Consider the following 23,960-nt stretch of genomic DNA (forward strand, 5'->3'; position numbering starts at 1 on the left):
CCTCCAAGCGGTAATTAGGCCTATCATTTGCCAAACAACTGCCACTATAAACAAATATCAATTAGATTTCCAGTGAAGGGCCGATTGCTCCTTTTCGTAGACTCTCAGACTATTTCGCAAATAAAAACGAGTTTGGTGTGGTCTGCCTTCCACTGCAGCATATAGGTTATGGGTTAAACACATGGTGCATAGAAAGAGGAACGGTTGCCCAAAGCCTAGTAGCTCACTTTGAGAAAACTTGTGGAAGGCGCAGGAAGCTAAATGAGGACAGTAGTTGTGCAAAATCTCATGCTGCATATCAGAAAGATGAATGTGGACGGAGTGATTGGCCTCCACTCCTCCTCCTGCTCCACCTTCATGATCCGATTCAGCACAATCACAAATGAAAACTAAACACGGGTACGGGTCAGAAAAAAAGGTGTGCGCGCGTGTGTCTTGGTGCGTAAATGTATTATGAAGTCAGTTGTTGGTGGGGATGGGAGTGGGTGTATTCCTGGTGTGTAACTCATAAGCATTTTTGATTATGTCCCTTTGCCCCCTCCCCTGATTTAAAAAAAAAAAAAAAAATGAAAATGCAAGAAAGCTTTTAGTCTGCTCGACGAGACGTGCGTACATGGGAAAGAGAGGCAGAGGGAGAGAAAGGGAGAGTTTCTCCATCAATTTTCTGTTTACTGTCAGCACTTCAGATCTCCATTGTGCGAGAGAGAGAGAGAGAGAGAGAGTGAGAGGACGCGTCGTCCACATACATTTGCTATTAAACAGCTTCACGGAGACTCACATCCAGAGGATCCGGGCGCACGTAGTCGGGAAAATCCCTCGGTGGATAAATTCAGCAAAGAGTTCACGTGTAAGTAAACGCAGAGCTATTTCAGTCCATACATTTGAACGCGCGTTGGTTTGGATGGAGCTGTTAGATGTACGTGTTTTCTTTCACGAGTTTTAAGTTTTTGAAGGAAGAAAGACTTAACTTGTTTATAGCCTTAACCGCTGGATTTAAAAAAAAAAATATTTTTTTTTAGAAACATCTTATTTATTAGGTAGGTATTATTTTGTACGCTTTTACTGTATTTGTGGGGTGTTCCTAAAGCCTCGTGAATAAAATACATGTTAGTCGCTATATTTTGACGGAATTTGACATTCTTGTAGTTTTCAATATCTGGATTTTTGGATTAGGCTTTGAAACGGTTTTAAGCGGTGGGTCTGAGTTTACAATGACATTATTTCTTTATCTATGTACGTTTATAGGCGGTGATAACGCGTTTAGGCTCCTTTACATTTAGAATTAAAACACGCAGAAACTTTGCGTAATCTGTATCATGCTTCCACCAAATGGACGCATATCTTTATTCTTTTACTGTCTGACAACAGCCAAATATAAATGGATACATACAATTATGAGTGAACATTGAGTGTACAGTTAATTTAAGAAAGTTTGTCAGTTTGGATTTCTGGTTTGGGGAATATAGTGGCACACACACACACACACACACACACACACACACACACACACACACACACACACACAGCGATTGAACACATGAAGTGTGACTCTCTTTAGCCGACCAGAGTTGGGTGTTATGGCTCACTTCTGTTATATTAAGTTACACGGTAAAACTGTATAATGATCTGCTGTTTGTGTGCCTCTCTCTGTCTCTCTCGCTCTCTCTCTCACACACACACACACACACACTGAGAGCTTTGGCAACACGTTGGCAAAGCTCTGTGATTTCTGACTTAGTTTGATAAAGTGTTAGTAAAGACAAAGGTGATCCTGGATTAAATATTTATGCAGGAACTTCTTTTTCCTTTTTTTCTACATTAAGTTCCCACCACATATTATTTCTTTATTTGCTGTCACAATCATACTAATATCTTTATTTACTTATCAATAAAGACACATGTAAATATCTTTATTTACTTATAAATAAATATATTTCTCAATAACAAAGACATATAGATTTCTTATTCACAGTCTAATTTATGAATAATTCTGGTAAGCATTATGAAGTCAAGTCAAATATTGTCCTCACGCCCACACAAAGTTTCAGGATTTTGCAGTTGAATTTACAAAATGACACGTCAGATGCGGGAAAACAAAGTAAACTTGTTCAGCCTTAGTTCAGAGAAGAGAACTCAACATGAAACACCTTTAATTTGACTAATTTCAATGATCACTTAAACATAAAAATATTGATTTTGTCTTCAGAACCAAAACATGTAGACCATTTTTTTTTTTACATTTTATTTTAATTTTGTTTTGACAGAAAACATTAAACAATGCCCCAACTTAAATTACATTATACATTAACTGTGGAATTTACTTTAAATATGATGCAGTTTTACTGTATATTTCTACAAACAATAAAATAATGTTACTGGTTATTGGATACATGGGTGGACAGCACTGATTTACATTTCAGCTGTGATTGGAATTACTGTTTTTTTTGTTTTTTATTAGTTTTCAAAGTTAAACATTATCTGACACTGCGGTTTGTTTAATGCCAAACGTTTAAACAGATATAACTACATTCATAATTAAATTGTTTTAAAGATATGATCCAGACTCAGAGATGTGATCTTTGTAATCCTTAATCATCAAAATATGATCCAACCAAGTTGAGCAACAGACTCCGGAACGACTTGATGACTGTATTGAAATGTTTTCCTCAGTGTTGAAAGTTTTCTGAGAGCCTGTTTTTCTCAGTCAGTCGTGAAGCACGGTTGGTCTTTCCTGTAAAGAGTCCTGCAAAGACTTGTGGTGCAAAATGAGTCACTGGAATCTTACCACGCTGAATAATCAGCTGCGGGAGGTCAGGTGACCTCTTGACCCCACAGGCCTTTCCCGGACACACTCGGTGTACGGCATTCAGACTTCACAGTTTTCTGCCTGTTTAGAGATTTTCCAATTGAACAGGACGTGTTCCGTGATCTTAGTGCACAACTTTCTAAAAACACAAAGCTGTCTCTCATTTTCGACTTCCCATGAGTGCGCGAGTGTCTTGGCAGAGAAGGAGGTGTTGTCGAAATTTTGGAAGAAAAATACACAAATTGAGGTGGTGGGCTGAGGAGGTCCTTCGCACGACAGACAGACAGACACGATATATTTAATCCCATTATTTGCGTGTAGAACATCAACATTTCACTACTATTCAGTCACACACAGGTTTACAGTACAAACAGCGGATACACTGCAGGACTGCAGCTATGGCCGTTTATATTCAGATGGTAATGATAATTAAAGCCTCCACCTGCGTGTTTTGATGGTCCATAAATAGATGCTGGTGCTTTCATCTCAGCCATACAGGCCTGGTGGTGGTTACAGCCGGATATATGGCTCTGTGACATGTACTAATTTGGTGCCCAAGCTGTTACCATCATCATCATCATCTTCCTCTTCTGCACTATCATCCTCGTCTTGATCTAAAGGTGTCTGCAGACGTATTTAGTCATACGTAGCGGTATACGTTTCTGGTCAATTGACGTTGTTTTTAATTTTTTTTTTTTTTTTTTTTTTTTTTTAAAAGCGTTTTGATGGAGAAACAGAACGCTTCTAGTAGTTTTATTTCTCCATGCCAACCATTTCATATTTCCTGACCCGTTGCGAGGCACGAGATCCTCCCCGTCCCGATCTGCCAGGATGATCAGAAATAGCAGCATCTGTCCTGCGCGCAACAGAGGAGAAAAGGTCATGTTGTTTTTGTGTCCAGTCAGCTTCTGACTTCATCTTGTCGTCTTATGTCGTTATGGACGACATTGTTGTTTGTTGAGGTCGATATTTACAATGTGTTGGCCACCAGGAAAAAAATAGAAGGTTTGGCTGTACCCACATCAGCGCTGCTACACGCCCCGAGCGCACAGAGCACCCTTGTTTTTCATAAGACATGCCCAAAGCTTGGCAGCGCTACATTTCTTTTACTCTTATATGACTCTATTGTTTGCAGCACCTTAGATAACCAGGGCGTCTCCCCGATGAACGACCCATTTTGGAAATTCTCATCATTAAAGGCATATCAGAAATATCTGGAGAGAAAAAGGATGCCTGCCCTGTATGGAGGGCCTCCCGTGGAGACAGCTCTCCATTTGGACCTCATTTAAAACCAGCCTCGCCAGTGTTTACCGTTGACTGTGAATTACATTTTTTTTTTTTTTAAAACATTGTTCTATGTAGACGTTCAAAAGGTTTATTCGATGTGGGAGCAATTTAAACGCACTTCAGCGATCATCTGTTTTAATGCGCGGAAAACGGCTTATTCACCCCTTTTTTTTATGGAGACATAACTCCTCGTGAGGCAAAAGTTGCAGTCCGGAAAGCAACACTAAACTTACGCATGTCAGGTTACACAACATTATGGTCTTGTTTAGCCTGGAAACAAAAGCATAAAAGTCTGAAAATAACGTCTAAATAAATGCTGGGGTTTTCTTTTGGGTTAAGTTTTTGGCACCAGAGCAGAGCAGGGAGAAAAGCGCCTCGGCATGGCCGGGGCTGGATGTCAGGGAAGCGGCCGCGGGGGAATCGAGAGTCCTGCGCACTGGTTTCAGAGTGCGGGAAGAAAAGGAGGAAGAGAGAGAGAGAGAGAGAAGAGAGGGAAGCGAAGAAAGGAAGGTGGAAAGTGTCAGTCAGGAACGCTTCATTGCTCGAGGACAATCTGCGCGCAGGACCGGTCTGTTTCAAGAGCAATCAGTCAATCCGCATTAATTACCCCCCCTCCCTCCCCCTCCCTCCCCAACGATTCGGGTAGCTCTGGCAGGCACACGGACCAGGAAAGCTGGGGTGCGTGTGTTATGCTTTCTCTCTCACTCTTCTGTCTCTGCACACACACACACGCACACGCACACACACCCAGCCCCCCACCTATCTTTTTTTTTTGGTGTTTTTTTTTTAAAGTGGAAAAAAAGAACCAATAAAAATCAAGCAATAAAAGGCTTTTCCTTGTCACTAAATAAATTAAATGCAGATTTCTGTTTTTTAAGTGGCGGAGCCCCTTTTGTGAGCTGCGGAACGGGATTCTTTATTGTCCCTCTGTCATTAGTGGCGAGGACAACAGTGGAGAGAACAGGGAGAGCCAGTCATTTTCATTAGAAATATATAGCCTATACAATACGCTGTGTGGGTACAGGCACATTTCCTGGCTTTGAAATCCTTGGAAACACTAAAAGTGACAGTATTATTTTTTGTCATTTACTGTAATGGTTAAAAACTAAATGTTTAATTTATCACTACATATGAAGGAGCCTGTCAACTGTGATTGTATGACACGACAAACCTGTTGGTTGGATAAAGTATTTAATCCAAACTTCCTGGTTGATTCCATACAAGCCACATGCAAGATATACAATTTATTATCCATTAATGTATTTTTTTTTTTATAATTTTAAATTAATTTGTATTGAGTCTGCACATAAATATTCAGCCTACTCCATATTTTGATGGACTAAGAGCATCCGTTTTAACAGTAATGTTTATTATACGTCCTTAATTGACTCTAATACAAATTAGACTTCACAGATGTAAAGCACATTTGGGATATTAAAATATCGACAATATAAGTCTGCACAAAATTGGTAGTTATGAGCTTTTTGTATATAGCCTAGGCTACTATGTGTTTGTGTACGTAAGTGTGTGTGTGTGTGTGTGTGTGTGTGGACACGTGGTGGCTGAAGCCCATTGGAGACGGCTCGGACATGTCGTCTGCTATGTAAATGGAAAAAGACGGTAACGATGATCTAATTACAAACGTGATAAATCTGCTCGCTTTGGTGTTATTTGATTTGAATTCTATCAATTAATTCCACTTTTGTAGATGAAAGTGTCGTTTTGCTCTGTGCGTATACAATTTTAGAGGCTTGCAGACCAGCTTGGGCTTCCCTTTTTTCTTTTCTTACCAGTGTTTTGTTTGGGGTTGGATCGACGCAAAGGGAGAGAGGCTGAGTTTTAATGTAAAGGGACATCAGTTGGAAGAGTCTGCAGATACTTTATGAGGTGCGTGTTCCCTGTTGTCAGCTCTGGACAAGTTCAGTAAAAAGCATTTCTATGACTTTTTCAGCCCTGTTGGTTCATTTTGATTAATATTATTTGAACATTTTTTGCAAAAAAGTTTACATATTTTATTGTTTTGTAATTTATTTGTTTTAATATTTTATATTTGACTTTTTTTTTTTTTTTAGGTTTATTTTTTTGTACTGAAAAATAAAAATCGCTAAACTTCATCATCTTCCCCCTCGGAAACAAAATAACCTAATTTATTATTATAAGTGACCTACCGTTTCAGCTCCTGCGTAAACCCGGAAATGTCCACTTAATTATTGAATAGTGAGCAACAAAAAGTTTTAGTAAACATTTGGCTGCGCTGCACCGCAATGAGCGCCGAGTCCCGGGATCCAATACCGTCACTGTTTTAACATTTAGGAGAGAAAATCCTACAATTGTCCCTCTTAACAAACCTATGGCTCTTTTTCCAGCGTCTCCTTTGTCGACAAAACTTTTCTGCCTCCATATTTGTGGAAAAAGGAGCTCCCCTCTCAGCGCAGCGCAATAGCTGTTTTCCGGTTGTTGTCGCCGTTCTCTCCTCCATTTTCTAAACACAAAGTTGGTATTGCTCCATTCCGCGAATCTAGCCTCCACATTTAATACAACGTGTAATTTCCCCCCTTTTACCGTATTCCCTTTGATTTAGTCACTCTTGACTCTCCTTTTGCTCTGGGGCCAACGGGGTTCGCCATGGGGGGGCGCCTTGAAACCGCCCCTCCTTATCTCCTTTCATCGTTCAGCGCGGGGCCGCCTTGAAACCGCAGGGGCAGTAATTGCTTTTTTCAGGCAGCCCAGTGCGGACTGGCCAGCAGCCAATCAGAGCCTTGTTTACACTCGATGATTGACAGCACTCTGGCAACTTGCCAGCCAATCAGGAGCTTCAAGGGGCTGAAGCCCTGAGTTTTAACCCTTTGCCTCCACATATAAACAAACCTGGACGGGAATATTAGCCTATAGCAGCTCATATATTTCGACATGGAAACACACAAGCCCATATCCTTCCACTTTTAATTGGCTAAATTAGTGAACCGTGCACAGGGCTAACCCCGAGGACAGTAATGCTTTCAAATTACGCAGTGATTCAATTTGCCCGGGTGTGTGTGTGTTTGAATGTGCGTGAGAAACAGAGACAGGTAAACAGACATACAGTCAAGAAGAAGAAAATATTGAATATAGCCTACTGCACGTTGTTTATTTACATTCAACCTTTCCCAACCTTCCCGTAAATGCAATAATATAAGCTTTATTTACCCTTTCTCAATATTAATATTTACGTGTCGTTTCTAACGATGTTATAGCCTTTAGGATTCTGTACGAAATATTGATAATTGACAGTTAATTCAGAGAATTAACACAATAAAAGAAGATTTGGCTTTTATGGATGATGCAGACAATTACATTTTATTTTTACTTAAAGTATCCCAGTGGGCAAATTATCTATATAAAATGTCAATTTAAGTTTAGGCTATTGATTACAGGTCCTGAACTTCTCTTATCATGACGCACTTGTAGCCTACATGTATGTAAAATGTCTCGCACCGCAAACACGTCCAATAAAGCAGATGATTCTACTAATAAGGATTTATTTAGCAAAACACGTGCAGTGATGTAAGTGTAAAAGTGGATTTCCCTAAAGGAGCGTCGATAAAACCATCAAATCATCGCTGTCACAGCTAAATAACGATATACTCTGAGCACCGGCAGCATTTGAACTCCACTGCAGTGGGATCACGTAGAATAAGGCTCGATGCTGTTTGCACTCCACCAGTGATCAGAAAGTGCAGGCGGCACCGGTTCCTCTGCTTTCCTCTCTCCACACCGAGCAGAGCCGAGCTGTGCCGCCTGTCTCCTCGCATTTGCTCGCGCACGCAGCGCACCGAGGGTTGCAAATCAAACGCCCGCCGTTTCGCTCCGCGGCTCCGGCGGCTTCCTCATTGGCTCCGAGCAGCAGCCAATAGGCAGCGCGTTTTTACCGTCGAAGGGGGTGGTAGTGCTTGTGCGTGTGTGTGCGCGCGTGTGTGTGTGTGTGTGTGTGTGTGTGTGTGGCGAGGGTGGGGTGGGGGGGATGGGTGAAGAGGCGGGGCGGGGGGGGGGGCGCCTCACGGGCACGCTTTCACATTGTCGTTCTCAAACCAATAGGCCTGCGCGTCCACCCCTCCCCGCACACACACCCCTTCAACCTCAACCTCCTTCCCTCCTCCTCCTCCTCCCTCCCCCCCCCCCCCCCCACCTCCTCCCGGCGTGTCTGAGTCTCCGGCTGCATGAACGAGCCTCGATTCACTACAAGCCTGAACTTCTACGATGCGTCTCTCCCATACCTCAACTGACTGCACAGCACAGTCTGCAGCAGCATAGGATGTAATCAATCCCACATGTTTCATCTCTGCGAATCGGGGATTTTCACTTTGAATATTTTTGTACTTTTTCTTTCATTATACCCCACTCGCCACACAATGGATATAACTTACCAGTAAGTAGCACATTATTTTACAGCTGTGTTTTGTAATCTTTCGTGATTGTCGCTTTTAGTTCAAATCTTTCACACAAGAGAGGATCATCTAGATGTACTCTTTTATTTGAAGGGAGATATTACACATTTTTAGAATAGCACGCTGTTTACTGTCACACCTTTAGAGAAGCGATAATATAATGCAAGATGACATGACTGCTCTGGATATTTTATAGATTAATAATCTAAAGACATCCATCATTCAGGAACTGCATTAAAGCAACAGATCTCACCATTTTGCAGTATTTTTTGGAGGATTCCTTTAAACCTTATGTTTCCTGTGCTGTCCAGTTTGCAGGGCTGAGCTGTCCACGATATGTGTGTCACTTTTGGATTTGACCTCTCTTCACAGCCAAATTGTATGTTTGTAATTCATTCAGGTCTGCTCCAAACCTTTTGCTTTTCAGGGAGCCTCCTCGCGCTTGTAGTTTCAGGTTTATAGATTATAAATTGTAGATTATTTCTTTGTTAGTTCCCCATTGTGTGAGTGTCTTTGAGAGGGAGGGAGACGAGAGAGGTTTATTGCAAACTGCAGCGCTCCCTCGGTGTGCAGGCTGTGCAGACGCCGGGCTGTCTTCGGCTCAGCCGGGCTTGTCTCTCATGTTTAGCCGGCCTCTGAATATCCGGATTTAGTGCGCCTGTTATGCTTTGTGACTTTACTTTATTGCAAAATTGTTGCAGGGCAATGAGCTGACCACTGAACCCGAGCCACTTCAAGAGCAAATGCCTTTTAATTCCTTTAAAAAAAATTTTTTTTTTACACCACAAAGGTCCACACATATAAGATTTTACAGATTTATGTTCAAATAGCACAAAAGGCGTATTTTTTTTTTCATGAGATGTGACAATCACAATTCTTTGCGGATTTGCTGTCTTTTGTGTTAAGTTCATGTTATGTCGTCTTGAGCTGCAGTGGCTACTTTTGTAGTGGGGATTTTCGTCTGGCGATAGTTTGACCCTTTCCAGGGCACTGATGGTTGGAGGTGTGTGTGTGCGTGTTTGGGAGGTGTGTGTAGAAGATTTGGGGGAGTCTGGCTTGAGTGGAAGGAAGCCTGAACGCCTTCCACGTATGTACACACACATACACGCGCGCGCGCACACACACACACACACACACACACACACACACACACACACACACACACACACACACACACACACATACACACACACACGTTTTCTCTCTCACTTAGTCTCTCTCTCTCACACACACACACACACACACACACATTACAGCAAATCCAAATGATAATTTTCCCAAACTGTTACGCGCGATCTGCTCCCGTCGTTTCGTTGTGTTTGCGTGGCTGTGCGATAACACAGGATTTAGATTCAGGGTTGTTAAATGTAGCCCGTGTGGGCTCTCTTGTTGACGTGGAATGTAAACAGCCAGGACGTGAGTTTACGGCCTGAAAATTTAAAAATGTATAGACAAATGTCAGACGAGAGTGGTTTATGATTGATGTCCCGCGGAGAAGGGCCATTGTTTCTCTCAGCCTAAGGGACAGGAGAGAGTCCATTTTGCCTTCCCAGTGCGCTTGCAGCAGCCCTGCGTTCCTCTCTTTCTACCCTCATTTCTGCTCCTGCTTTCGACTGGATGTGGTCAAAAGAGACAACGTGGTTCTCGCAAACAAATGAGGAATTAAATTATTTAAATACACTTGCAGTTCGGCTAAATATTCTTATGGGAAGCGCACACACACACACACACACACACACACACACACACACACACACACACACACACACACACACACACACACAGGCTCTGTCAGAACTTTGGAGATTTTTTTTTTCGCCCCCAAAACACAATTCCTGAAAGTTGGGAGTCCTTGAGCTGCGTGCGTGCGTGCGTGCGTGCGTGCGTGCGTGTGTGTGTGTGTGTGTGTGTGTGTGTGTGTGTGTGTGTGTGTGTGTGTGTGCGAGAGTCTCCAAGAAGACTTGGATATCCGAGCTCATGCAGGCTATATATTCTTGTGCACTTCATAAGCCCCTGGTCCACCAGAGCATTTGATATTTTCTTTGTTCCTTTATCGTTGGTTCCTGGGAGGTGCTATCAGCATCTACAGAGCGCTAGATGGACGTGCCACGCATTGAAAGGCCCAATAGATGGACTGCTGAGGTGTGTTTGGGGAACGCAGGCACCCACATTTCTCTATATGAGCATCACAGGGCGCCCCATTTAAGCAAATGACCTATACATATAAAGTCGATGATTTCCTAGTCTATTTCACTGTTTATTGGCGCACGCTTCGCACCAGGGGCAGCAAGGTGATTTGATTTGTGTGTGTGATTACAGTGTTGTCTGTATATACAGTATATGTAGCAGAGATGCATGGGGTTTGCCATTGTCAGGAGGCGAGGGCCACTGCTGCCGACTCCGTAGGAGTTGAGAGAAATGGCTGTTTATCGCCGTTTTCATAAATAAGCAACGCCACAAACAACAATTTTGCCTGCAGTGGTGCAAAGTATAAAAAGTCAAACGGTGATGGTGAAACAACTTTGGTAAATCCCTTAAAAAAAAACGGTGAAAAGTAAAGTCAGATTTAATTAATAAAAGCTGTAGAATAAACACCATGGATCCAAAGCAGTGTTTCTACTGGACCTAAAGACATTACACTACCTTTTTTAAATAGAAATTAAGAATATGCTGTTCTCCAAAGTGGCATCACATCATATGACATGTATGGAGAGGGGGGATCAGATTCGCTGACAAGTAGCTGAGGACGCAAATCAAACTCAATTTACATAAACAATAACCAGTAATAAAATCAGATTTGCGCGTATATTTTGTCCAGTTTTGAACTCTACGGGGTTTGGAGGCCGGATCAAATATTTTAGTCACCACGACGATAAAAAAAAAAAAAAAAGGGAAAAAAAAGCTGCTTTTGTGGGTTCTTGCTCTGTGCAGATGGTTTTCTTAATATTTTAGTGCGAGAGCCCCGAGGTCCAGCTTGTTTATGACCAGTCCTGGTTGAGTCTAAAGACTTAACAACTCCTCCTTCATCGAGAGAGGCTTCTTCTTTGTACCGCTGTGACCTCTTGTCTACTGTATATGCATCAATTGTTTGTACCTGAGCCAAATCTCCCCTCTTCCTTTTCCATTCTTTTCGCTGATAAAGAAAGCTCCCGTGTGCGTTATTTGCATCGTGTTTGGTCACAGGATGAAGAGGAGAGGGGGAGGGGGGGGGGGGTCCTCTTTTGGGTCCAACAATGTAGCGCACGGTAAATCCACATACTCGGTTCATCCACCTTTTCTTACATCAGAAGAGACTTTACTCACCTCCTTGCGCTGCATAAATCGTCGTTAAAAGTAACGTAGAGGATGGTGCCAAAGTCAGAGACACAATGTAAATTTGTTTATTTTTTTAAGCGTTTTGTGGATTGCTTTTTGTAAATACTGCTTGTTTGACTAAACATGAAGAGAGTATCTGAGTTCAGTCTTTTCTTCAGCGCTACATCCCTGGTTGGCTCCTCATTGTCAGCGCTTTGACTTGTCTCCTGCTCTCTCTTTTGTAGGACATGACGGGGACTCGGTTTCTACCCTGCAAAGCCAAAACTCCGCTCAATGCGAGGGGAGCCCGAAGTTCATAAAAGGGATTATTTGCATCTGGGTGCCTGAAACCTTCGGTGCCTCCGGATTTTACTTTGGGATTTGGGATTTATCGGTTCTCATCGGGATGGAAAGCCGAGATTTCGCCCCTCCGCACCACCTCCTGGCGGAGCGGAGCGCCTTGGTTCACAGCGCCGCGTCTCGGATGGCGCCAGGCGGCCACGGCTCCGTGCAGCACCCCGCACACTTCCAGCCCGGGAAATACTACTCATCCCACCTCTCCATGGGTCCGCACTCAGGTCAGTTTGGAATGCAGCTCTTTTCCGTGTATGAACGACAAGTGTGGGTCTAAAAAAAACATCTCCTCTCTTTTGTCTGAAGCATATGTTCTCCATATTACAAACTTGGGAAACCTTGACGCTCTTTAAGGGACGAACTGGAATTTTACGTGGAAGGAAATTGCTCTGACTTTGTGGGAATTTAGAAATTAGCAAAGAGGCGCAGGCATCTTTAAGAGTTTTATGTTTTACTTTATTTAATGAACTGTTTATGGCGTAGCAGCTGGCTGTGCGTAACACAAGAAAATAAATATAACGTGTCAATTTAACGTTACATAAAAGCAAAATGTGAAACACAGAGTGAAATGTGCCTCTTTTTTCGCAAATTAAATTAACTTTATATTTATGACACGGACCTAGTTCACCTTTTTTGTTTTAGACTTTAAACCTCTCAAGAATTTAAGGATTATTTGGTTTTATCAAACAGGGATTATCAGGCGTTTCCAGTGGCATAATCTTGTCATAGATTTATATGGTTTCATCAATTAGTAAAGTACTAATCGTTGCCATTTGATGTAATTAATTTAGAATTGGGTTATTCCACCGCTTATATTTCCCATTAAACAATGAATTAAAGCTATTAGCTGAGCCAGTTTCTGTGCATTGTCTGCTCCATGTGCGGTTTCATGAGGGTGGTGGTTTGGTTCGTTGGCCCATGCTGGTTTGTACTGGTCACAAACTGGGGGTCGCGGTGGTGGTGGTGGTGGAGGGGCGCCCTGTCTAATAGAAGTGCGGGTAATACCAGAAAATCCGGTTTCTATATTGAGCGGGGACGTGACGGGGTGCGAATGGGTTGACAGTGCATGCATTAGATTTAACAAGTAGCTTTGGTATCCTGTCTCAATAGGGGAGGGGTGTGTGTGTGCGTGCGTGCGTGTGTGCGTGCGTGCGTGCGTGTGTGCGTGCGTGTGTGCGTGTGTGTGTGTGTGTGTGTGTGTGTGTGTGTGTGTGTGGAGAAAAGAAGAATAAGAAAGAAAGACTGCTCGATCATACAATGTATATATAGGCTGCACTAACAGGATGCATGTAAACGTGTCCAATGAGAAATCTCACTAATTACCATTTGCAAATGCAGGAGGTTCTTTAAACCGACTCTGAAACTCGGGCATATGAATAATCTGATGTATGTAGGATCCACATATCTTCTGTCTCCAGTTATTTCCATATTCAGTAGTTATTTTACACAAACCGATGCAGACGTCCAGAGTGGATTTGTAGCTCCAAATTTGGACCAAGATCCATCATTTCCAGTCAACACGCTTTGTTTTACTGTATTAAGTGATCTATTCTGACATATGATGGGCGTCAGGTTCTGGTTCTGGTTCTCATCTTGGCTGCGTCACATGGATTGAACCTGATTACAATAGACAATATGTTTATCAGCTTGCTTTGTCTCAGAAATGTACTTTAACTGTCACGTGAGCGATTACATTTGCAAAGCTTCAAATATGTAATTTTTACTATAGTGCAAATACAGTATGCATATTTTTCTATTACCATTTCAAAACATATAGGACTAACAGTGCAATATTTATATTTATTTATATTTATAATTTTTTTTTTATGTTTAAAATGTAACACATTTAATTGAGCAAATATATAAATGTTTTGTCATAAATAAATAGTGTACAAAGTGTTTTATATTTGCATTACTGTACAATACATATGTTTTTTAGTATGATACTTATTAAATAATTTACATAATTATTGTTCTACATTATACTATATTTAAATATATTTTTTAAATAATTAAATGCCTGTAATTTATTTTATTTTGATAAAATATTTAACATATTTTATGAGACATTCAGCTGCCTGTCTTTTTTGAATTTGACTTGAGCGATTTAACCAAAAATATGCCCATGTCATTTTTACACCTGCGACAAACACACATCTAACCCCGCATAACGATTTAAATACCACTTTGCCTGATGCTGCTTCTCGCTGACATGTATTATGGTCCAATTTAAAAATGATTCTGTAATGTTGAAAGGGGGAATAAGCATAGTAATGCAGGGTGATAATGCTATTGAAATATATTCAAGAGGGCCTCTCACTGGGTCTCAAGGTGCATGACACTGTATTGAGATTCCAGATATCCAGACTCTCCATGCATGTCCCTTATGGGGTTTTTGACTGACATGATGGGCATAGAGGATTGTTGTTTTGGGATGGGGGTTGGGGCATGTGTGTGTGTCTGTGTGTGTGTTTGCTGGGAGGTTAGGATGGGGGTTACCTTTGTCCTCGCCACCCTTAGAGATTCAGAAAGCTGTATGCCTGGCCCTAGGCCTCGGCACAGGGGGTAGATATGATGTGGAGTTGGCCATAGCGGGGCAGGAGGAGGAGAAGGGGGGGGGTATGACAGGGGTTTGTTTCAGATCTTTGTAAAGACACACACACATACACACACTTTTTTCAGTCTCACGCTACCAAACTGGGTGTATCAGTTACAGAAATTCAAAGTAAAAAGAAAAAAGACTCCCCTCATTCCTCCGTTTCTTCATTTCCCCGGAAAACCTGCAATCCATCAATTTGCTGAAGCCTCTTATTTAGATCAGCATGGTGTCTGCTTGAATATGGTCGCGCTTGACAAGGTGATGGAATGACAGACGCATACCAACGCCATAAGACTCAGCCCCCATTTGATAAAACCCCACAATGATATTACACAGGCGTTTAGATTACTGATAGGAGCAGTGGGAAAGCCTTTGTCTCTGTCTGTCTGTCTGTCTTGCTCCCCTCCCATTTTCACTACTTTGCTTTTATTCCCGTATCTCTTTTTCTCTCTTTCTTCCCTTTTCTGTGATGTTAGCCCCTGGGCAGTAGTTGTGCAAGTGTGTGTGTGCGTGTGCATGCGTGCGTGTGTGTGTGTGTGTGTGTGTGTGTGTGTGTGTGTGTGTGTGTGTGCGCGTGTGTGCGCGTGTGTGTGTCATTAGGGTTAGGTTTAGCCTGCAGTAGCACAGGTGTGCAGTATTATGGAGGGCGTGGCAGCGCTTGTCATTGAACAGGTGTGTTACTTCCCAGACAGCAGACGGTTTTTGTTTACATGATTGTGTATGTGAGAGAGCGTGCATTTGTGTGCGACCTAGTAATACAGACAGAAAGAGTTTACATTCATGTTACACACACACAGCTGCACACACACACACACACACACACACACACACACACACACACACACACACACACACACACACACACACACACACACACAGACAGAGCCTTCGAAGGGTTTCTATCTTAAGCTGCTTGTGGTTTCTGCTTTGAAAAAGTAATAAACCATAATCATAATGTTTTGGTTAGACTAGATAACCTCTCTGCCACTTCTGTCTTTCTTTTCTCTCAGTCCTTCCTCCTGACCTTCTTCTTCTTTCTATCCCTCTCTTCATCGTTTCCCCTTCCTTCTCCCCGTGTTCAGTCTTGTTAGCGAAGCACAAGATCCTGCAGTTAAATTCTGCATATCTCTGCTATAAATGTGTGTGTGTGTGTGTGTGTGTGTGTGTGTGTGTGTGTGCTACATGCAGCCGCCCTGTCCATTCATCAAGACGCTGTCAGTAATGTCTCCCCTCTCTTGGAAGTTTCTCGGCTTTGGCTTTGATCGTCACGGCAGCACAGATGAGACACACCCCTTCACCCTCCTACCTGCACACACTTTCACAATCAAACAACTTGCATGGCATGGAGAGAGAGGATGTGTATGCAGGAGTCTGGTTTCTGAACAACATACAGGGTCTGTAGTTAGTTCAGATATGCATTGGTGTGTGCGTTTATAGGGAGCTTATTATGTTAAAAGGCAAGGCGAGGGTGAAGGAAATCCCTACAGAGATAAAGAAAAGAAAAGATGGACGGAGCAGAGGAGGAGAGGGCTGGGGTGGGCTGGGCTGGGCTGGGGTGGGCTGGGGTGGGCTGGGGTGTGAGGGGGGTAGACGGAGTAGATAGGCTGAATGTTTCCACCTGGTTGGTAATCCAGTCAGATTACCACCGCCTGACAGCACCCACTGGCCGTCATCCCTGACTCCTCAGCCTGGCGTCTCCTCGGCCTCTCAAGAGTGTGAGCGGGCGAAAGCGAAAGAGAGGAGACACGCGCCTTGTGTGTGTGTGTGTGTGTGTGTGTGTGTGTGTGTGTGTGTGTGTGTGTGTGTGTGTGTGTGTGTGTGTGAGAGAGAGAGAGATAGAGAGAGAGAGAGACAGACAGAGATATGAGTCAGCAGTGGATGAGCCCCAGTCAGACCTAGCCCCCCCCTCTTCCCTCACTTAACCAACGCCACACAGGGTACAAGGGGCACATCTCGGGTGCAGTGGGCAGGACGACCCCCCCCCCCCCCCCCCCCCCCCCCCCCCCGTGCGGAGGAGACAGCTGGTGAAGGCTGCGGCCAACCGAGTTGCAACTGGATGTGGCAACGAAGGAGATGAGCGTAAACGGTCAATTCAGTTCAATTCAAGAAAAAAATCTAAATGCACTTTGGATCAATCCAGTATGTTATATGGGTCAACTTTACCCAGTGCATGCATACAGAACCACTTAAGATAACGGCTTGTTTTTACCCAGCGGTACTTTTATTTATATAATAAAATTTATTTATATATATATATACGCATATATATATATATATATATAAATAAATTTTATGCACACACACATATATATATATATATATATATACATACATACATATGTATGTATTATTGTTGGATAATAAAAAAAAAAGATAAATTCAATGAAAATTTATATAAGAATACTTTGGTTTTGAACTGTTATCATCTAACCGTAAATTTGTGACAGTTTTTAAGGTCAAACTTGACCTTGTTGTCTCTAATATGGGGTCAAAAATAGCAATATTGTTTGGAGAAGAAAAAACAACTGTAATATAAAAACGAATACACTGAATCAAAACAACCCATTATTTTTGGATGGATTTAATATAGTACTGCATCAAAGTGCTTTGGAATGGACATAGGAGTGATATTTAGTGTGTGTTCGGGTTAATTTCTATGTCAAACACATGCACTTTCCACTTTCTTTCTAAAACATTTCCATACGCTTCCAAATGTTTTATTTGACATCCACCACTCGTATCTAAATGTGAGATGAAATATGCAGCGAGGCCAAAGAAATCAGTTAAATGAGTCTGTTTGAAATTTGTTGACACATTAAAAGCATTAAGTCATTAAGCAAGGCCAGTAAAGTCATTAAAGGCATTTCCATTACAAATTAGACTCTCGTGAATGCTTTGATATTTCAAGGCACATCATTTGAATACAGTCCTGAATGTTTCACCGCATCTAATCAAATTGACCTCTGTGGCTGAGATTTGAGCTGTCTGAAAGGTCACATCAATACAAAGATATGAAAAAAAAGAAGAAAGAATGTATTAAGCAAAAAAAAAAAATCGTTTTGATGTTGAGGTTTTTGAGTGAAGCTTGCGTTTGTTCTGAAGCACATTTGCCACAGTGACAGAAAGACTTTTGTCTCATCTCCAACTCTCATCCAACACGAGAACAGCTGCTTATTGTCGGTAGCAGTGATTTGAAGGGAGCGGGGTGCGTTTGGTTGCGACATCTCCGGGGTGTGAACACACACTACCATCTGATGACTTGGCATGTGAATGGAAAGTGCCAGACTTCCTGTGTCCATGTGCTCTTTTCTCTCTCTTTCGCTCTCTCGCTTTCTCTCGCTCCTCTTTCCCCTTTTTCTTCTTCTTCTTCTTCTTCTGTCCCTCTCGGACCAGACCTCCATTCCTCCTCCTCCTCCTCCCCCGTCTTCCTCGCTCTTCTCCAACCACATGCTTGCCCTCCCCTCTTCCTCCTCTCCTTCTGCTTTCCTCTTTCACTTCCCCTTCACTATTGCATTCGCTCCTCTCAGCTTTTCAAGTGGTGCTCCAGCCCTCCTTCCTCCCTCCTATTCCCTCCTCCTCCTCCTCCTCCTCCTTCTCCTTCTCCTCCTCGTCCTCCTCACAGCCATGTTCCTCCCTACATCTTCTCTTTCCCCCCTTTGGTCTCTCCTCTCTTTTCAATCGATCCCCCCCTCCTCTTATATCCAACTCCCATCTCTAACTCCCCACACGGCCATTGCCTCCTCGCGTTGTTAGCAGACCAGCTTCTCTCAGCTCTCCTCCTATTTCTGTCTCAATTTCAGCGCGCTTCCTCTCCCTTTTCCACATTGCCTCATTTGTTTCTCCCTTCTCTATTCTTGCCTCCCCCTCTCTCCACAGCTCGGCCGGTTGTTAACGGGCCCGTCCCGGTGCTACTCGGCCCATGGCCAACTCACTAAATCAGAAACGTTTGGAGGATTTGGCAAGAGGGAGTGAGAGCTCAGTGAGGCGCCTTTGAAGTCAGAGAAACGAGAGAAAAATGACATTTTAAACAGCCCGCAAAACACAAGGCTAAAACAGCTTCTTACTTTGTACAGAAGGAGGAGGGGGGGGGGGGGGCTGTGTGTGTCTGTGTGTGTGTGTGTGTGTGTGTGTGTGTGTGTGTGTGTGTGTGTGTTCATTTGAGAATAGAGTGTAAGGTGTTTGAATATGTGGCTGCTGTGGATGTTATTCATGATATAATGATATGATAGCTTGAAAAAGTCACAAGATGTGTGTGTGTGTAGACACTATAATTCCCTGCTACTTTATGGCTTTTCTCTTCTTCAGAGGGGTCAAGGCAATTCCCTGTTTACCCAACGTGACAGAGAGGTGACATCACTTAGCGGGGGGGACAGACATGATGTCACAGTCTCGGCAGATCCACAGGTCTGCACCCCTTGAAAATGCACACCGCAGAGCCGGGCGGCGCAGCCACGGCAACCCTTATCGCAGCGGCAACCGACACCTGAGACGGGCCGGCTTTTATCCGTCTCGGGGTCACATTTATGCCTGACTCATCGTCACTCGAGCTGACTTGTTTGACTCAGCCGGGGCCCTTTTCTCGGCTGTTGTGTTTTGGTTCTCTATTCGATTCATTTCGGCTCTGTTTGGCTCATTCATATTGTAATGGCTTCCATTCAGGCGGGTCTATGTCCAGTTTGTTTTGCTGTCAGAGGTTTAGATGGATGGAGGGGGCCGCAGGTTCATCTGGAGGTGAGGTTAAAGGAGGCAGAGTGGTCGGACGGCCTCCTGAATGCGGGACCCTTCAGTTTTCATGAGTCACACCGTTGCTGTCGTACAGACTGAACAGATTTAGTATTTGGTGTGGAAGGAAGATAATAGGAAGAGGTACATGCATGTGCGAGAGGATGCATGTGTGTGTGTGTGTGTGTGTGTGTGTGTGTGTGTGTGTGTGTGTGTGTGTGTGTGTGTGTGTGTGTGTGTGTGTGTGTGTGTGTGTGTGTGTGAGGGAGGGAGGAAGAAAGTAAGAAAAAGAGAGAAGCAGCTGTGTGGAACAGCATGGATCGTTACACAGTGACACACATGAAAGCATTAAGTATATTCAGGAGCCTTTGTTGAATATACATGGAGCTGTGTGTGCAGCTTTGTGTGTGTGTGTGTGTATGTGTGTGTGTGTGTGTGTGTGTGTGTGTGTGTGTGTGTGTGTGTGTGTGTGTGTGTGTGTGTGTGTGAGTGAGTGAGTGAGTAGTGAGAGAGTGAGAGAATCCTCTCCATTGCTCTAGCCCGAGAGTAGTGAGAAAGAAAACAAGAAAAGATAGAGAGAGAGAGAGAGAGAGAGAGAGGAAAAAAAAAAAAAAAAAAGATCCGTCATCAGTCATTCATGGCTAATCAGTCTCGTGGGACGTGAACACTACACAGACACACACACACACACACACACACACACACACACACACACACACACACACACACACACACACACAAACACACACTCGCACACACAGTGCCAAGGTCCTAATCCTACTGGGACTGCTCGTGCCTCTGTGTGTGCCTGTCTAAATTTTGGATCCAGGCTGATTAGAAGCAAACTCTCTCCTTTTTTTTTTTTTTTTTTTTTTTGCGCGTCTCTCTCTCTCTCTACCTCCACTTCTCTCTCTCTTTCTCTTCTCTCTTCTCCTCTGCATCTTTGATTGTTGGTAAAGTGTCTCTTCTCCTTCTCTCTGTTTTTCTCTCTTGTCTCTTTAATAACCACCTACTGTCTTTTCTGGTCGTTTTGATGTGTGTTTTTGTAATGTTTGGAAGCATGCGTGCATGCATAATATAGGGACTTCTTTTGTCTGTGAATGTGCACTTATGTATGCTTTTTTGCACGCGTACGCTCGCTGCTGTCGATGTGTCTGCGAGAGCGTGTACGTACGTCGTGCCCCATCACAACCTGTTATTGTTGTCTGTGTTTTATCGGCCGCTTCACTTGTTTTCAAATCAAATACGCTCCCGTGAAACGGATGTTAATGGTATTTCCAAAGCAGAATTACACAACATTGAATACAATTCATTCATAAGAGAATTAATTGACAAACAAATAATTACAACAAGGCAGATTTTTTTTTCAACAGTATAATCCTGTAGACATGACAGAAAGTGTTAACAAAAGGAGCGGTCTCCGGAGTTTTCTCTTCAGTTATGACATGCAGATATATCTTAAGAAGGTTGTTTTGCTGCTTTGTCAGGATGTTTACCCTGATTTCTCCAATTTCTTATTTTTTTTTTTTTTTTTTTTTTTTTGGGGGGGGGGGGATTTCTCAACACACAATATGACACTGTTCTTTTAAGTCTGTATAAATACAAATATCAAAGCTCAATGGCTTGCAGCACTGAAAACACAGTATGATTTGTAGCCTGGACTCATCCACATGATATTAAAGTGTATTCTGTAATAACGCAACGTATCACAAAGCAAAGTAACATATAAAATTTTTGTTTTAATTACCTGACACCAAACTTTAAATGTTTCAAACAAAAATTTCAGTTCCTAATCGTCATAATTTACTTAGCCTTTTAAAAAAAAATTTGGACAGCATTATTTTGATGAACATTAACATGGTATAATTATATTAGCACAAATGTTTCTCCTGAAAAATGATATTAGAAGGTTGGGGCTATAATTCATTTAATTATTGATCTATACACAAATTACTCTCTCAATTATTAAAATTGTTTAATTGTGAGAAAAATATGAAAATGGACCACAACACTCCCAAAGCCAAAGTGGCCACTTCAAAATGTTTAAAGACGAAAACCCAAAGAGATTTAGTTGATGATCAGCTAAGACAAACTGAAGCACAAATTTCTGACAATAACCTGGAATTTAGGCGTTCATATGACTTGAATAACGAGCAAATGATCCAAATAGTGGCTAAAAAATTGGAATGGTTTTAATTTTGTATTGAAATATTGCACAGCCTGCATCTACGTCGATGACAGGACTGAATTCTCTCAATCTGCACATCTGTAAGGTTTTCCTCTGCTTTTCTTTTATTATTATTATTTCAGTGTTGTAGTCTGTCCTTAGGTCAGCGACTAATTTTGTTTATTAGTTTTAGGTTTTTTTTTGTGCTGATCTAATGTTTATTAGTAAAACTGAAATAATTAGACTATTTTGCTATCTGGTCATGTTGTCATTTATTTTTTTTAAATGCCAAAGAATTTACAGGTTCTAGTTTCTCAAATGTGTGAATTTTCTGGGTTTTTTTTTCTGCATTTTTTTAAAATTAATTTTCGGATTTGGACTGTTGGTTTGAGAAAGCAAGACGTTTAAAGATGTCACCTCTAAAAAAAAAAAAAAAAAAAAAAAAAAAAAAAAAAAAATATATATATATATATATATATATTTTTTTTAATTTTTTTATTTTCACAGACTACGTGATAAATCAGCAAAATAATTGGCAAGCTATTTGATTATGAAAATAATCATTAGCTGAGGCTCTAATTTGAGTTTCATTCTTCTCTGTTTTTCCTAACTCCATCAGCGTTTTGCTCCCCGTCTTGCCTTTTGTTTATCTTCCTCCTCCCTCTTTTTCCTCCCCTTCATTTCTTCTTCAATAATCTTTTATTCTTGTGTAAATATTACAGCAATGAGGGAATATAAAGAATGGAAAAGGCGTGCTGAAATAAGGTCAGACTGGGTTATTCTCACCTGCTTTCGCTCTGCGAGTCTCACTCTCTGCCTCTCTGGCTTCCTCACAGGCTCCCTCCTCCCCTCCTCCCCTCCTCTCCTCCTCCCCCCTCCCCCCTCCTCCTCCTCCTCTCGCTCCCTTGTTGCCTCTCTCTCGTGTTCGCTGTCTGCTGATCCCGCTCTACTCTCTTGTTCAGTCTCCTCTTCCTCTCACACGCAGGCACACACTGACTTTCTGACGCCCACACGCACACACACACACACACGCACACGCACGCACGCACACACACACACACACACACACACACGCACACGCACGCACGCGCACACACACACACACACACACACACACACACACACACACACACACACACACACACACACACATTTAGCGTACTCGCAGACAGCAGCATACACACACATACACACATGCGCATGATGACACCTGCATGTCGAGTCGTTGAGGGTCTAATTTAAGTAAAGTGCTTCTCCAGGAACCACAACCCCTCAACTCGCGATGATGGAGGGTGATATGGTACGCCGTGGTTGAACACACACACACACACACACACACACACACACACACACACACACACACACACACACACACACACATCTTCCTCTGGTGATACTGAGATATGACTCTCCATGGTGTAGGACTGAGCTGTGGATGCCTTGCAAGTAGCATATTGCAATAATAATGTGATATTTGATCCCTGCATTGAAATTCTCCTATTCTGGGCTTCTGGCAGATCCGACTGTCGGGTCAGTTGGAGCAGGGGAAGAGCTGGCAGGGGCTCAGTTTCTTGCTAAAGGACACTTCAGTGGGGTGGATGCTCAGTGACATGGATGTGGTTGAATCTGTGTCTGCTGGTGAAAGGATGTTGTCTTCTTTGCTGCAGCCGCCCTGATGCTTCGCTTCTGCTGCGTAGGTGTTTGTTTCCACCGGAGTTTGAGCTAACTTTAGCTGAAGCAGCATCGTGCTGCACTGCTGCTGCAGATGTTGGGCTGCAACTTCAAACCCTCACAGTAAAAAATAGTTAAAGGTGTTTTTGTTCAAGATAAAAGTCAAATTAAGACTCATCAAAATACCCAAATTTTTGCACGTATGCTTACATTTCTCTCAAGAAAACTTGGACGGTTGAATGCACACTAAATCTAAACCTGAGAAATCTTTGTGTGACAAGCATTGCTGCACAAAAATGTAATAAAGTAATTGTGTTTGCCAAAGTACTTTGTGGCTTCAAAAACACTTCCACTCAAAAAGCGTCAACTAATGTCAGAAAATACAAAGTCAGTCAATTTTGTGTGTCATGAGCAAAATTCACCCGTTCTGATCAGTGCTCTGGTGCTCTTGCTGAAAATGATTCCATAATTATTTTGATATTAGAAAAATATGTTTGGGATGCATGGCTGGTTTGATTGACATGCCTGAGGTCCAGTCCAGTTGCTAGTATAGGTGGGCGGGGCACGGTGTCTTTGGGTCCTCGATCAGATCCACCTCTCACTCCTCCCCAGCTCATCCAAATACGGTCACTTCTG

The 23,960-nt window shown here is 42.6% G+C and overlaps 1 protein-coding gene across 3 annotated transcripts in view; it reads left to right on the top strand.

The window, feature by feature from the left end:
- Positions 1-496: 496 nt before the first annotated feature.
- The window catches only part of bahcc1b (BAH domain and coiled-coil containing 1b), a 66,203-nt gene continuing 42,739 nt past the window's right edge, over positions 497-23,960 (top strand). For 2 of the 3 annotated variants that reach the window (XM_069155920.1, XM_069155922.1), the window contains exons 1-2: positions 8,328-8,498; positions 12,057-12,389. In XM_069155920.1, coding sequence (XP_069012021.1) covers positions 12,218-12,389 — 172 coding nt within the window. In that variant the 5' untranslated portion in view covers positions 8,328-8,498; positions 12,057-12,217. Of the gene's footprint in view, positions 848-8,327; positions 8,499-12,056; positions 12,390-23,960 lie in introns of those variants that run through there. The other variant, XM_069155921.1, reaches the window with a different exon arrangement.

The sequence above is a fragment of the Embiotoca jacksoni genome, unplaced genomic scaffold, assembly GCF_022577435.1.
Source record: "Embiotoca jacksoni isolate LCO1_2020_lvr unplaced genomic scaffold, fEmbJac1.0.p SCAF_20, whole genome shotgun sequence".
Taxonomy (NCBI): domain Eukaryota; kingdom Metazoa; phylum Chordata; class Actinopteri; family Embiotocidae; genus Embiotoca; species Embiotoca jacksoni.